Genomic DNA, 16,169 nt, shown 5'->3' with positions numbered 1-16,169 from the left:
TAGGCGTCCAATCCTACTAGGCTTTAACCAGGAAGGTCGCCGGTAACAGAATCTTCATCCCCACCTCCAGTACGTAAACTTCATTATCCCTTTATGGTTACGTAACAGTGGAGGAGCCTATAAGATCTCTAGTAGCGAAGCTATTAATGGCTAGAGCCACACAAGGCTTGGCCATCTCTCTGCCTTGTCCATAAGCCGCGTTTCACCCCCTTTCCCTAATTCGATCGCCTATCGAGACGATCTCTTTGCACTGTAGATCTCATTGGCTTCTTCATGCAGCAGTAGTACGCAAGCAGCTGTGATGTAAGTAAATATACTACGTCTCTATCTTTCCTATCGTCGTCGTCGTCGTCCTTTTCTTCGTCATCGTCGTCCTCTTATTCTTCATCGTTAACCCCATTTACGCTGGACATGTGAGAAATCATACCAGAAAAATTTCTATTAATGAAAACGCGGTGTTACTATTATGCGTCGAATCGAATGTCTCGTTACAAATACCTTGAAAGATTATTCGGCCCATTACACGTAAGCCTAGTACAACCCGGCCTTACACCATGAAACTAGGACATATTCGATTGACGTATGTATATAAATGGCTCTGCTGCCGTGGTCTAAGAAAGTCCTTTCCTGTAAATAATTGTTTGTAGGCATAGCCGTGGCAGAATTGTTTCATCAACCTCCCATCCTAGCAGTGAAACGAGACATGCAGTCATGCGCATATATACATGTCCTTACATGCATTAGCGATCACTCGATATATGAAAAAGTAGGTATTGCTTTCTATTTGGAGGCTCCAAATTCACCTTATGCTATTCGGCTTTTTCCAAGGAAATCAATAAGGCCTATGAGCTACATACAGTCGCGTGCCGCAATGAGGCTTCTTCCGGAGGGTAGCAATGCATATGTCACAACTCACAAGCCTGCCGTGCGTTTATCACCAGTTGAATTCTCTAACCGTTAGGTACATGTATCCTATTAGGTTGAGTAAACGTATCGGTGTATCAATGGGACATACCTGTAGTTTCAATGGATGCCAAATTTATACTAGGCGGGCTGACGTCATTGGGTTGCACATCACAAAGAGCCCTGGAGGCTTCGACGTAACAGCCATCTATACCGACATATATTAGGATAAAGGAAGCTAATTTGGTCCCGGAGATAATAACTACATGTGTAATTACGATGATACTTTTCTCGAACATCATTCTATGTTTCAAATATCTGAATCGAGTTTGATTATGTATGCGATATCTTCATACATAAATGGATATCTAGCGTAATAGAAAAGTGAGAGCAATCCTTGGGTAAGTACACCCTAAGGGTATAAGCTACGGAAGCGTGATGATCTTGTTCCCGAAAGCAGTCCTGGAAATGTCATATAATGGATGCCGATTGTAGTTTATTGTAAACAGTTATCCAGCTATAATTTTGCCTTTGAACCCCCTAACTGAGGTGTAATAGGTATCTTAGGACGATTGCCGGCTAACTTCAGCCCAGTAATAGCCTCTAGCTCTTCGACTGCCTCGTACGACCTGCCTAGAGATACCTTAATGGTTCGGAAGCCTAGTGCCTTAGCTGCCTTCAAGTTCTCGCCAATATCGTCGAGGAAAACAATCTCATCAGGTCTGACACCATCTTGCCAGCCTAACGATATACCTTTTCCCTTCTTGGCGTAGAGTTTGGCGGTCTTGTCTACCTTGTTGAGGGCGTATTCGTAGATCTTAGGATCCGGCTTCCTTAAGCCCACATGCGCCGACGATACAAAGACATCGAACAGACTTCGAATAGGTTCGGAGAAGAAATCCTCTCGATAAAGTGGATGGCCGCGAGGGAAGATGACAGTGTTGCTGAGCGCGGCCAAAATAAACTTTCCGCTCTTCCTCAAGTTTTTCAGGGCCGGATACATCCACGGATCCGGGGCGGTAGAGGATGTCATCATATCATTGAAGAGCCAACGTTCATCGATCTTTGGTACCGGAGGAACCTTAATAGGAAGACTTGGGTTCTTTGACTGCTGAACCTTGTAAAACGCGTCCCACCTCGCAGGGTCATGAAGGTCCGCGTGAAAGCCGGCATAGAATGCATCATTCAGAGGGATCTCGCCTTTCTCTAGTCTGTGCCAAAACCCATTGGGTGCTGTTTTCGAAAGCGAATAGTTGATCCATCCTGGCGGAATCCCTAGACTCAGCTCATAGTCTAATATTGACTGAAAAGGCGAGATAACCTGCTACAAGTTTAGAATTCCTGAATCAAACACTGCCTAGAAGCCTAAGTGCAAGTTAAGCAATAGGTCGGAGCATAGCAATTGCTCGTCTACTATTGGATTGCTGGATTATCTAGAAAACAATAACACTTACGCAAACGCCGCCGATGTCGAATAGGATCACTTTAGGTTGTCTGTGAGTCGCCATTGCAATACTTGGTTCGCAAGCTTTGGATTATTAAAATCCAAGCTTCAATTGACCCAAGTATTTCATTGGTCTTGTAATAAAGAACAAGCAGACTTGATCAGAGCTCTTGCTGTTGAAACGACTGAACACAGATGAGATGCCTCGGCAACTTCAATGTTGGTTTAGGTAAGCAACATTGAGTCTTCTTAATCAGCACGGTGCCAATCAGAAGAGTGGTCCGTGCACAGCAACCTTGCAATGCAGTTGTTCTGTTAGTGAGCTCGTCACCCACCACAGTTCGCGTTTCCCCTACTGATTTTCACTCGTACGCCACTACGCAAGGGTTCACAAGCGAAATTTATGCCCACATACACTAAAAATTTCACCCACAGCTTTTTATCTCGTCGCAACTTTTCCACTTTCTCAAACCATCAACCACAATCCTTTCTACCAACGCCTTGTTAATATTTCGTTGGAAAATCAGTCAAGATGGTAAGTCCTACATGAAATCAACTATAGCAATGCTAGAAATGGCAAATATTGCCAATATGGCCTTGGGTTACGAGAGTCAATGCAAGATGCTTCGGAGAAGGAGATAGAAAAATCTGAAGCGCAAATTGCTGACTCGATGAGGTTTTGATAGACGTTCCACAAGGAAGTTAAGAACAGCTCGTACTACAGGTGAGTAACAAGACCTCGATTGATATTGCTGGGAATAGAAAACTAATTGCTCAATTTCATAGCCGCTTCCAAACCAAGTACAAGCGCCGTCGTGAGGGAAAGACCGATTACTATGCCCGCAAGCGTTTGATCACCCAGGCCAAGAACAAGTACAACGCACCCAAGTACCGCCTGGTTGTCCGCTTCACCAACCGCGACATCATCACCCAGATCGTCACCTCTGAGATTGCTGGCGACAAGGTCTTTGCCGCTGCCTACTCCCACGAGCTCAAGGCTTACGGCATCGAGCATGGTCTTACCAACTGGGCTGCTTCCTACGCTACTGGTCTACTCCTTGCCCGACGTGTTCTGAAGAAGCTCGGCCTCGACGAGACCTTCACTGGTGTTGAGGAGGCTGATGGAGAGTTCACCCTAACCGAGGCTGCTGACCAGGACGGTGAGGAACGCCGACCATTCAAGGCCTTCCTCGATGTTGGTCTTGCCCGAACTTCCACTGGTGCCCGTGTCTTCGGTGTCATGAAGGGTGCTTCTGATGGTGGTATTCTCGTCCCTCACTCCGAGAACCGTTTCCCCGGTTTCGATATGGAGTCTGAGGAACTCGACGCCGAGACCTTGAAGAAGTACATCTACGCTGGCCACGTCGCTGAGTACATGGAGACTCTTGCCGACGACGATGAGGAGCGATACAAGAGCCAGTTCCAAAAGTACCTCGATGACGACCTAGAGGCTGACGGTCTTGAGGATCTGTACACCGAGGCCCACGCCGCCATCCGAGAAGACCCCTTCAAGAAGGCTGAGGGTGAGGGTGAGAAGAAGACCAAGGAGGAGTGGAAGGCCGAGTCCAAGAAGTACAGAACTGCCAAGAGCACCAAGGAGGAGAAGGTCGAGAGAGTCAAGGCTAAGATTGCTGAGCTCCGTGAGGAATAAACGGGGGGCTTTGGGAAAGGAAAATGGCATTCCAGATTTATGGCTGTCTTCAGGCATCGGAGTTTATAGGGATTGCTCATCATTGACAGGTCACTAAACGAATTAATGAAGTTTTATGCACCGTCATCGTTTTTTATTTAAACCATTCTTGCAGTTGTCTCGTAAAATGCACCTGTTCCGACTCCCGAGTATTTCTAATGTTTAACAACCTCTCATCGCCAACCAGTAATTCTCTAAATGTAGATGCCCAATAAAGCGCCTTGCGCTTGCGCTAGTGGTGTGTTTTATTCCCTATCAAGGGCTTCGGGTGAACATGAAAACTGCTTTACTACGTGCATAGTAGTAGTAGATACTTTAGATTGGTTGAATTTGTGTGATACTATTTGGAATACCACGTGTTGGATGCTGACTTTTCTGAGTCTTGTGGATATTTGCGGCAGGAAAAACTCAGCAGAGGGACTCATACGCATCCCTGTCTATGCTAATCACAGTCATGACACAGGACACGCCTTGATGAAGCTCCTGAGAAGGCTTTGTCTTTTGCCTTGTCTAGTATTCAATAGCCCAGGGTTGTAAGGAAGGAAAATACTTCCATATGTGCTCAGCTTTGCTACGTATTGGGTTATCTACTATAGAATATGTGACCCTATTAGTCACGTGGAGCACAGACACTTTTCGGTCACCAACCCTTCCTAGCCTACCCTAGGTAGGTAAAGGCGAAGGTTCTATAAGCCAATGTTCCAGCAGTACAAACATCAACAAGTCAACTGGTCCCATAGCTCAGTTGGTTAGAGCGTCGTACTAATATTGTGTACCAATCAATATTGTGTCCACTTTGCAGTTATGCGAAGGCCGAGAGTTCGAGCCTCTCTGGGACCATTCTTTTTTCTCTTTTTCTTGCTCATTATCGCTAGCGATGTGATGCGATGCTGTGTCACATGTTAACTCTTTTATTATCTTATCATGCTTCTCTAGTTTGCTTTTTCTATTTTTGCTGTTTTCGTGTCCGAATATCGACGTCGGATATTAGCGAATTGTTTGCTCTTCATCTATATCGCATACAAAGATAGATTATCCGTACCACCATCTTGCCCTCTGAAACAAACATTAACCTCTACAGAACAGCTAAAAATGCCTTTACTCTCACTATTGAGTCATGTTTAGCTTTAAAAAGCTTCGCGCCAGTAAGGCCTACATGAACGCAACTATTTCAATGTTGAGTATCGGTAGTTTCAAGTTTGGAGTTTTACTCAATTTTTCCCTTAAAAAAATTAAAGTGCGGGGTGCTGATCCCTTAAGCTCTGAGATTCGGCCGAGACCCCCCCCCCCCCCCCCCCAATCCCCCCCCAATGGCCAGCCAACCAACCAACCAAGGGTTCATGTCTTCCGAAATGCTTAAGACACTGGATCAAGAGAAGCACGTGTGAATAAAAAAAGAAAAGGGAGGGGGAATTCCGGATCGTGATTTGTGATTTTATGCTGCAACATTACGTAGGAAAAGCTTTAATAGTGCTTATTATACCCTTATATACATAATGTTATACATATATGATATGCATGTCTCTGTGTTTGTGTACACGCATATTCTTGCTCGGATCTCATCACTGGCATCATTCGGGGGTCTCACGAGAATACTGGGGATTAGTGAGATGCGAGACAGATGATTGTTGAAAATTTTTGAGCGTGGGTTTTCTGGTCTGATTGACTGACTGGTTGTCTGCATTGGGGTTTTGCTGATAGCCAATCGCATTGCAATGGACGACTATGGTAAGGCTATAAGCAAGTCTGAGAGTTACATGCCAGTTAGTTGCTTGGGTAGATATCTAGCTGCTTCGGCAGTGCAGTAGTTGAAGAAATTGTATCTACCTAGGTAGGTACTAGGTAGTGTATCTCCAGAGGTCAAGACTCAAGACACATCATTGCTGCGGGCTAGATGAATTGTTTTAAAGTGAAGCCAGATCCTGTTTCGTTCATGGGACACACGACATAACTGTACCTAACTAATGCTTCATCTCTTTTTCATGTACATATATGCAACTTGCGCAGGTGGTCACAACGTTCCTGTCTTGCATAACGAATATCCATCCATCTCTCGACCTCCATCTCGTGGAAAGTGGATTGCGTGATGAAGAATGCCGTCATCCCTGATTTGACTTTGCAGCGATGCCAAGTCAGAAACTCGCCTAGCGTTTCCGGTGACAATGGCAGCTGTTGAGGAGGTCTGGAGAGGAGGTCTGGAACGGCCCAGCAACTCAACTCACCTCAAAGCAACTGCCTACATACATTGCCTACCTACATACATACCTAGTACCAGATAAACCACCAACATTGGTCCAACGAATAGGACCGGCAAATGTCGGTTGCGAGCTAAAGTGAATCTAGTCTGCTACATACATGTTTACCCCCCTTCATCTCGACATTGTTTTTCTACTTGCTTGCTCTTAAAGATGAGGAGTTACACATGTATGGATGTGTTCGTATTCGAACCCTTTGCCGGGCTGTGGGGGCTGAATAATATAAACCAGTGGCATTCTTTCCTTTGCCAATAGATGCGAACAAGACCAGAGAGATGATGGCGTCGGCAGAAGCCGGGCCAGTCAGCTGATGGGTTCATGCTGGTTCATTGCCCATGATATCAATCAATCAAGAAACGCCCACTTCCTTTTCTGGTTCAATGGCAAGGCACTACATAGTTACCTTGTACGGTATGGATGTATCTTCCTAGCTGAACTGCAACTTGAACCCATCCAGCCAATTGTTCTAGTTTCTTGGAAGTTGGTTCTTTTTTTTGTATTCTATTCTTTTCTTTTTTCTTTTTTCTTCTTCTTTTCCTCTTTCTTTTCCTTCTTTTTCTTTTTTGCCTCCTTGATACATCCCTTAACTTACCAACTACATACCAACTACATTTATGATAAGGCCGTAGTCACAATTCCCAAGATAATGGGAGCATTGATTTATTTACCGTTGTAATAACTACATAAAGCCGTGACGTCCTTGGCCCCAGGCCTACATATGTAAGCGTCTTAGTACCTAGGTACCTACTTTGTAGTCACGTACACATGGAGATATACATACAGTGTTCGCTAAATTCGCTAATGAGCAACTGCTAACGCTGCACATATGACCGCATCCATGGATACACCGTTACTGTTTTCAAGTCTGGTACCCAATGCGTGACATTTAGGTGGGTAGATATCACCATGGGGGCAGGCCTGTCTGCTGAATAAGGAATAAGCCTAGCCTGAATTTGCATGAGCAGGCTTGAGCAGGCTTGAGCAAGGAGGTTACAACCATTGATTTTGAATTGAAAGAGAAATAACCAAAGACCCTGGCATGCCCATTGCAATGATTGCCCACATGTGTGCACTTCAATGTTGCTCAGTGTCCACTGTCCACCTACTATGCAGTAACTATTCAATGTTTAGTACTATTACTACGTAGTAGTTGGTCTATTAGTTAGTAGTACACACTTACACCGTAGTTAACTACAGTGCCTCATCTTAGCTTGCAATCGCTGTATTCATGTTACATTCCAATCGCCATGAACATTGGATGAATCGGGAATTGCCCTAGCAAAATACACAAGGACATCCCTACTAGGTACTTACAACACTACTAATTATTACATAGGTACCAGACTTGTGTGTACGAAGTATACTTGTAGATCTTAGTTCACCTTAATATTGAAAGTCGCAACAGAGCCTGGCAGTTTCGATGTAGTTAGTTACATGCTAATCTTTTCTTCAATGTTCTTCCTTCCTTCAAATATTCAATGTTGAATAACCTTGTGGCATTAAAGCATTAAACATTAAACATCCATGATCAATCATCAATAAAATAAGGTAAACACTGTTCTTGTTCAATCACCTATTATTTGATATTCCTCATATTTTTATAATAATTCGCTACCTATTCTCCATTCTCCATTCTCCATTCTCTTCCATCATTACTGACCCCATTCTAATAATATACTAGCCTGGACGTCTACATACCTGCATACGGACTACTAAAAGACCCTACCCAGCCCACCTTTCTTGATAGATGGATATTAGTATATTGCATCACTTTCAACTCGATCCTATAAAGAATACTAGGTAGTTGGACTCTATCATCAAGCTTGAACCCCACCCATATTCTTTTCCCTCCAAGCTTTGGGGGCTTTTTTCTTTTTATTCCTCCATTCCATTTCATAAGCCGAGCTTCGTTTTCAGGAATAGAGCCAGGGTTGCATGCTTAAAAGGAATCCGCTATTACTTATCGATCTATCCCACACATAACATCATACCTACCCAGTATTCAACTATTCGAGATGGCGAACCGCATGGACGAGGCTGTTGCATGATTGTCGGATCCAATATAGTAATTCGGTTGGCAATATTCTATTCGATTTTTCCACCTCCTTGATATCTGGATATATACCGTACTCTTCACCCGGCAACCCATCACGTCACGGCCCTTGCCATCCTTGCAACCCCTTGTGAAAAGCGAGCTACCAAGGATTTTTATTTGGTAGCCCTGCCATTCCGACAACCTCGTGAGCGCACTTACCCCAAGACCCGCTCCGCCCACCACGAAGCGAGGCGAGACATACTGTACGCCCGTGCCATTCTACATATAATAAGGCGTTGGGTAGTAGGGGGGGCAGCATCACACCTTCTAAGGTATCAATCATAATCGAAATAAGTCAGCTGGGGGTATTTACAATAAAGTAAAAGCAAAGCACAAGGGTGGGCGGAATTCATGATGGAACAGGTTATGGATGTGAGTTGGATGACACATGGGAAAGGTAACGTCTAGATCTCGATATTGTAACACCTCTCTGCTTATTGTCCCCATCTTGGCTGCCGACTTAGTGTATTCTGGCCCGGTTCTATGCAGACACATCAAACTGACATCACTCTCTGGCACGCAGACAACTGGAGTAACCAAAACACAAATAATCATTCGTCGTCCAATCAAGCAAATAATCCTTCAGCTTCGAATCATATATCGAAGCCTCTGAACTCAGCCAAGACTAACGGCAAGCCACCTTCACCAACACCTAGTCCTCCCTCCAACGGCTCTGTCCCGCCGACAGAGTCGACAACTACCGCTAAATCTATACCTTTACGTTCTGGCAGGAATAGGAGCCATTCTACGGATGGGTCGCCGCATCAAAATGGCACACCGCCACAGAGGAGAGGGTCTTGGTTCTCTAGTATATCGTCGAAATTCTCCACGTCGCCCGCGAATGGACACACACCACCCCCAGCTCCCACGGCGGAGCCCGATACTGATGGCGTAACTCCTCTACCCAAAATAGTACAGAATAAGAATGCCGTTCTTACGCATGCGTCGCGTCAGACCGGCGACGCTCCATACATCCCTGCGCCCCCAAAGACGAACCAGCAAGGCTTCTTGGGAGTGTTCCGTCGTCTGTCGTCATCAAATGGACCTATCACTCCAGGCTCCAGAGCTAGCCATGGTCTAGTGGAGCGAAAGGTTTTAAATGTCGACCAAAAGAGAGAAAGGTGTCGGGTGAACGAACTGACCCAAGCCAAGCTTCGTAGGGTCGCCTTCTGTGTGGATGTCGAGATTGCGCCAATGCCCAAATACGTTGAGGATGAGCCCACATCTAAAAAAGCGGCTGATAAAACCCAGAAGCGGAAGATCACCGAAAAAAGTGAAGGCGAAACGCTGAAGAATCCCAAGGTTTCGGAAGAGCAAAAAGAGAATGTAGGAGTAGTCAAGGCGACTGGAGAGATCCTACCAAAGGAACCCGAAAAAGAGGGTACAGAGGTGACGAATGGTCAGCCCAAAGAGAATAATGCCATAGAAGAGAAGCCAATTAAAGAAAAAGAGCCTACGCGGAAGAAGGAAAAGAAGAAGAAGAGTGAGGCGGAACGAAAGGCCAAGAAGGAGCAAAAACGAAAAGAGGCTCTTGAGAAAGGCGCCATTCCCATGGAAATCCACCTGGATAGCGATAGTTCGATGGAAGACGGCTCAATTCGATCCGGATCCCCAAAGACGCAGTTTGCGCCCACAACCAATCCTGGAAGGATATACCGACGATGTTGTCAACTCCGAGAGACTGATATCCTCACTAAAATTACCCTACAGCTACCTAAAGCTTCGGAGTTGGGTGCCAATGGCATTGTTGACAAATTGGATCTTACTGGATACTTCATGTCGTTACCAGACCTAGTCACGTTAGGGGATTTCTTGGCAGTTGTTCCCGTCAGAGAAGTCATCTTGGAATCCTGCGGTCTGACTGATGAGGGCTTCCGTGTTATTCTCGCTGGACTTCTTGCTGCTCGAAAATCGACGACCATGAGGCGAAGAAGCGTGACTAAAGCAACAGACTTGATTCAGCAAGGTGGTGGTGTTGTGGAGAGGCTCGTCCTCAAGAACAACAGCAAGATTGGCATCGAGGGCTGGAAACACATCTGCCTTTTTATCCATATGTGTCGTTCTATCAAATACCTCGATATATCGAACTTACCATTTCCTAGTCCCGTAGAGCCCCATAAGACGCCAATCAGCCTTCATCTCCACCCCAGCCATAGCAATGGACATGGACATGGACATGGACATGGACAAACTACTCCACCACCACCCCTCGACTTATCTCTTCTCTTCTCGAAGTCGATCGGAGAACGGCTAGCCGGTTCCGAATTGGAGCTTCTTAATCTTGGATCAATTGGTCTAACCACGAATCAGCTCGGAGCTATCGTAGACGGTATTCTTAAGTCAGGCGTGACGAGACTCGGTCTTGCGAATAACAAGATCGACGCACAAGGCGTACAACACGTTGCTAGATACTTGCGCAATGCAAAATGCGAAGGGCTCGACCTCGGGGGTAATGATCTTAGAGACTACCTACCTGAGATAGCCGAGGCTTTCGGCGAACGAGATGAACTTTGGGCACTCAGTCTGGCCAATTGCAATCTCAAACCGACGTCTTTATGCAAACTATTCCCCGTGTTGGCGAGACTTCCTAATTTCAAATTCCTCGATTTATCCCATAACCACGACCTCTTCGAATCCGAACCCAGCGCCATCGGATTACTTCGCAAGTAAGTTACATACGCCTTGGTTAATTATAAGTGGGGGGTTTGATACTAATGTTGCGTGTCTAGATATCTCCCACACATGGATAGTCTTAGGAGATTGCATCTCGGTGACGTCTCATTATCCTCAGAGCAGGCGATTGCTCTAGCTGAAATCTTACCTGAAGCCAAGGCTCTAGCGCACATCAACCTCCTTGAGAACCCAGAGCTCGTAAGTTTGGCTGGTGCGAGGACGGAAGAGGCCCAGGAAGAAGCTTGCGCTTTATACGCCTCGTTATTAGCTGCTGCACGTGTGTCAGGGGCACTGGTCAAGATCGACATAGATTTCCCCACCGCGGAATCAGGTGAGGTTGTGAAGGCGTTGGCGAACCGGGTTGTAGTGTACTGCATGAGAAATTTGCAGGGAGTGCCGGATATCCGCGACTCTACTGGTGAAGACGGCCAAACACTCGGCAAACTACCGGACGTTCTCCGACATCTCGTAGGCCATGAGGAGGATTCCCCACTGGCGATTATGGATAGCGATACCGAGCCGGCACCCGACGAGGATTATGTCATTGGCGGTACGGGAGTTGTGAAGGCTTTGGCTTGCGTCTTGAAAACCCGAGGAGACGATTCTAGACAACTTTCTGGTGACTTGGCTAGGGATTTGGAAAGCGGAACTACGTCGCCTAGAGCGACTCTGCCTCCTGGGAAGGTCAAGGAGATGTCCAAGTATTTACTGGTCAGCGCTCGAAAAATTCGGGCTCGCCTACAGCCCGCATTAGCCATGGCCAAGGCATCTCTCAGCGAGGACATTCATAATTACCGTAAGCTCGTCCCCGTATATCAACCACAAAGTGAGATTGCTAAACAAAAATTTGTGCAGATCGTCTTCTTTTCCTCGACCAAACCATCGAGGGAATAATAAACCGCTTTGAGGATGAATTCCCAGAGACGCGCGAAATTCCTTCAGAAGCTATTATATCTGATGTGGCCACTTCGAACGTGCCCGAACTTGGTACCTCTCTTTCATCACTCGAGATAGATGCCGGCGCGCTATCAGATACGGAGGATATAGAAACTGCGCTTCGTTCGCCGACATCCCGATCCCGTTCCAACTCCATCATCTCGCATAGCTCTAAAGCTCTCGTCGAAGAAGAGGGCCGCGTTCTTCGCGTCGGCCATCGATTCCGTCGTGGCCTTATCAAGCAGGAACACTACGATCTACTTACCAGTTCTGAATTGATCCGCAATGATCCTGACCAGTTGAGGCTGATATCCAGCATGATGGATGAGCTAATGGAAGAAGACGACCCGATCCGCAAGGACGTACAAGCACATGGCTACGTACAGGCGTTCCAACAGAACAAGCAGGAGATCGTCAAGCGCCTTCGCGAGGCGGATCCGCAGTACTGGGAGACCTTTGTCGAGTCGCAGGAGAAGGCCAGGGCGAACGTCCAGATCGAGACCAAGAACGAGTGCCAGCAGCATGGACCGTTAATTCCTGACGAAGAAGCCATCGCGGATTAGCAGTTTGCTACAGCAGCAGCTTAATGAGTTAAGAGATGAGAGTGGAAGAAGAGGGAAAGGGGGGAGGACTGGTTAGGCTCATATTGTATTGATTATTGTATGTATAATATTGGTGTCTACTTTGCTACCAAACCAAACCAACCGACCAACCCATAAAACAAACGACAAAACAAACAAACAAACGATCGAACGCACAGTCGATCGAACAACCAATCAATCAAATACATTGCGAGAGGCGTTTTTGTCTCTCTTATTTTCTGATCATATCATTTCTCTTTCAGCCATTGGCGAGTGCTTTAGTCTTTAGGGGTGTTTTGAAAATTGCATTAAGTAGAAGTAGTAATAGTAGAGATAATACCTACTAGGAGTGGAAGTTGGAAGTACATAGCAATAGAGATCGAGGCTTGGCTAGTCGCTAAGATTTCGGGACTGGACTGGACTGGACTGGACTGGATATATATGTAACCTAACTAACTAACTAACTATGTGTGCCTTAGTTACCTTCCGGTTTTGCTTGCTTACATAGCTAGGTTAGTACCTAGGTAAAGTAGAGGAAGAAGAGACAATAAGAGTAAGAGGGGAAGAGGGATAAGTAGGTACCTACCTCCTAATGCTGCTGCTGCTGCTGCTGCTGCTGTCGTCGTGGTATGTAGGGTAGGGTAGGGTAGGGTACTATGTAGGTAGACCAAGGAGAGAAAGTCTCAACAAACTTGATGGGTATTGGTATTCGGTTCTGCCTAGGTAGGTAGGTAGGTAGGTAGGTACCATTTCACATTACCGCCCCATGATGTGTGGGCGTCGGCGGATGCCAGGCTACATAGGTAGGTAGGTACACCTAGGTTAGGTACTGTAGGTAGGTAATTAATCATTACGTTCAACGAGGGATGAATGAATCTATCTATCTATCCATCCTCATCAATGATAGATAGAAGAAACTAGGAGGAGGAATTATTCTTAAATCTTGTAATTTAATTATATGATGAACAGGTTCAGAAGGAATTTCTCGCGAATAGGGGGGGGGGGGGGGTGGGGGTTCCCGTTGTGGTAAGTAGGTACGAAGTAGGTACTGACCATAATAATAATGTCTTTCACAACTAGAGGGCACACGCTCGCGCGCGCCACAAATGCCCGAGTTTTCTCGGACCCAATTTTAATGTTACTAAAGGCTGCTTTCGGGCTAGCGCAACGCTAAGGATTTAAGGTCTTGATAAGACGATTTGATTGGGTGCAGCACCCTTTAGATCACATGACCTGCTTTTTCAAGTTGTAACTCTTTTTTTAGATGGTAGGGAACACACGGGCCATCAACACTTCTTATTCAACCCTTCCAATGCAACCCTTCTTATTCAATTCAACTGATTGACTTGGTCGGATTAAACTGATCGGATTGAGCTCGTCGGATTGAACTGATCGGATTGAACTGATCGGATTGAACTGATCGGATTGATTGATTGAATGCAGTACCTTTTGGATCACGTGACTGCCTGCAACACTATTGGGCCATCAACCCTTCTAATTCAACCCTTCCTATTCAACCTTTCCAATTGAACCCTTCTTATTCAATTCAACTGATTGAATTTGTTGAATTGATTAAATTTATTGAATTTATGGATGGATTGATTGATGGATTAATTGATTAAATGGCTGATCTACATACATATCCTGTTGCAAGCTGGCTGGCTGGCTGGCTGGCTGAATAGGTGGCTGAATAGCCCGGGCCAGTGCATCCAACGCTGGATCCAAAGTTGGATCTAATAGCTGCTCGAATAGCTGATCAAATGCCTGATTTACGACCTGATTTGATAATTGATTAAAGACCTGATTAAATATTGAATCAAAGGGATCAAGGGATCAACGCAATCAAGGGGATCAAAGGGATCTAAGAGCTGATCTAAGATGTTCCGATCATGTGACTTCAATCACATCAGGTGATCAAAGTCTCGGAACATCTTTAATCAGGTCCTTAATCAGTTCTTAGATCCCTTGATCCCCATAATCCCATTGATCCTTTTAATCTGATATTCAATCAGGTCTTCAATCAATCAATAGATCAGGTATTTGATCAGGTATTTGATCAGGTATTTGATCAAGCTGGGGCCCTTAGGTGCACTTTTAGGTATCGTACATCTGCTAGGTCCCCTAAATCTTCAAATCCGGGCCTAATCTAGCGCCCCTAACCCAAACCACATTCAACCCTCTTTCCACCTTGAATAACTTTTGAATCAGATATTGCACCATATTGTAACCGGACCCAATTGAAAGCGCATCTAATTGCTGATTGATTGATACCGGTCTTGAATTGATGTGATATTTGGTCATGAAGTTATTCAAGTAAATAGGTGGCAGAACGGGAAGCACGTGATCGCCCTTAAAGCCACACTAAGGGCCCTTAGCGCCCTTGGAGCCCTTAGAGCTAAGCCTTATTCAACACTTTCAACCTTAAATAAATTTCTGAAAAATATAGCTGCAAAGGACCAACCGGATTTAATTGAAAGTGCATTCAATTACAAATTCATTAATACCGCTCTTAGATTGGGGCGATACTTGGTTGAAAAGTTATTTGGGTATATATAACTATTGAAAAGGGCCATGTAATACTGCTTAGGATGACCCCAGGTGGCTTTTAAGGCTCTTAGGCGGCTCTAAAGGCCCTTAATAGCTCTTAATGTGGCCCCAACGCTAATCACGTGCCCCCATCTTGCCAACCTATTTACTTGAATAACTTTGCAACCATATATCGCCTCAGTTCGAGATCCAAATCAATCCACTGGCAATTGAATGCTCTTTCAATTGAATCCGGTTGCATCGTTGTGCCACTCATGGTTGAAAAGTTATTTGATTGGATTGATGTGGGCAGCTGGGGGCACTCACTGGATCACATGACCTACTTTTTCAAGCGGCAACTCTTTTTTTTTGGATGGTAGGGAATATACAAACCATCAACCCTTCTAATTTAACCCTTCCAATTCAATTCAACTGATTGAATTAATCGGATTGAACGGATTGGATTGATTGATTGATTGATTGATTGATTGATGGACTGACTGATTAAATGCAGCACTTTTCGGATCACGTGACTGCCTGCAACAATTTTTTCTGGTATAGCAGGGACCATCAACAACCCTTCCAACTGAATTCAATTCAACTGATTGAATTGATCGAGTTAGATTGAATTAATCGGATTGGATTGATTGAATTGATGGATTGATGGATTGATTGATTGAATAGCTGATTTACATATCCTATTGTAAGCAGGCTGCGTAGCCAGCTTATCCAACGCTGGTTTCAAAGCTGGATCTAATAACTGTTTGAATAGCTGATCAAATAGCTGCTCAACAACCTGATTTATTGATTGATTAAAGACCTGATTGAATACTAGATTAAAGGAACCAAGGGGATTAAGGGGATCAAGGGATTTAAGAACTGATTAAAGTCACATGACCGGAACATTTTTGATCAGCTCCTTGATCAGCTTTTAGATCCCCTTGATTGCGTTGATCCTCTTGATTGCATTGATCCCTTGATCTCTTTGATTCAGTATTCAATCAGGTCTTTAATCACTCAACAAATCAGGTCGTTAATTAGGTATTTGATCAGCTATTCAAGCAGC

At 45.1% G+C, this 16,169-nt stretch overlaps 3 protein-coding genes and 1 non-coding gene across 4 annotated transcripts; 3 read left to right on the top strand and 1 right to left on the bottom strand.

Moving 5' to 3' along the window:
• Positions 1-1,139: 1,139 nt before the first annotated feature.
• On the bottom strand, positions 1,140-2,714 carry GGS25DRAFT_498223 (HAD-like protein). Its single transcript, XM_049261686.1, has 2 exons — positions 2,358-2,714; positions 1,140-2,224 (listed from the first exon to the last, which is right to left on the bottom strand). Exons 1-2 carry the CDS (start codon positions 2,409-2,411, stop codon positions 1,421-1,423), a joined length of 858 nt encoding a protein of 285 aa, XP_049114494.1. The 5' UTR covers positions 2,412-2,714; the 3' UTR covers positions 1,140-1,420.
• Positions 2,715-4,158, top strand: GGS25DRAFT_498221 (60S ribosomal protein L5). The gene is made up of 3 exons (XM_049261685.1): positions 2,715-2,882; positions 3,034-3,071; positions 3,134-4,158. Exons 1-3 carry the CDS (start codon positions 2,880-2,882, stop codon positions 3,996-3,998), a joined length of 906 nt encoding a protein of 301 aa, XP_049114493.1. The 5' UTR covers positions 2,715-2,879; the 3' UTR covers positions 3,999-4,158.
• Positions 4,159-4,767: 609 nt separating this feature from the next.
• GGS25DRAFT_t80 lies at positions 4,768-4,877 on the top strand. The gene has a single exon. It is a non-coding gene; the product is annotated as a tRNA-Ile (tRNA).
• A 3,587-nt stretch (positions 4,878-8,464) lies between these two features.
• Positions 8,465-13,008, top strand: GGS25DRAFT_358037 (RNI-like protein). Its single transcript, XM_049258106.1, has 4 exons — positions 8,465-8,784; positions 8,911-11,053; positions 11,117-11,856; positions 11,916-13,008. Exons 1-4 carry the CDS (start codon positions 8,739-8,741, stop codon positions 12,557-12,559), a joined length of 3,573 nt encoding a protein of 1,190 aa, XP_049114492.1. The 5' UTR covers positions 8,465-8,738; the 3' UTR covers positions 12,560-13,008.
• Positions 13,009-16,169: the final 3,161 nt, after the last annotated feature.

Source organism: Hypoxylon fragiforme (assembly GCF_022984875.1).
Source record: "Hypoxylon fragiforme strain CBS 206.31 chromosome Unknown GGS25scaffold_7, whole genome shotgun sequence".
NCBI lineage: Eukaryota > Fungi > Ascomycota > Sordariomycetes > Xylariales > Hypoxylaceae > Hypoxylon > Hypoxylon fragiforme.
This window is presented reverse-complemented; position numbering and strand designations above follow the sequence as displayed.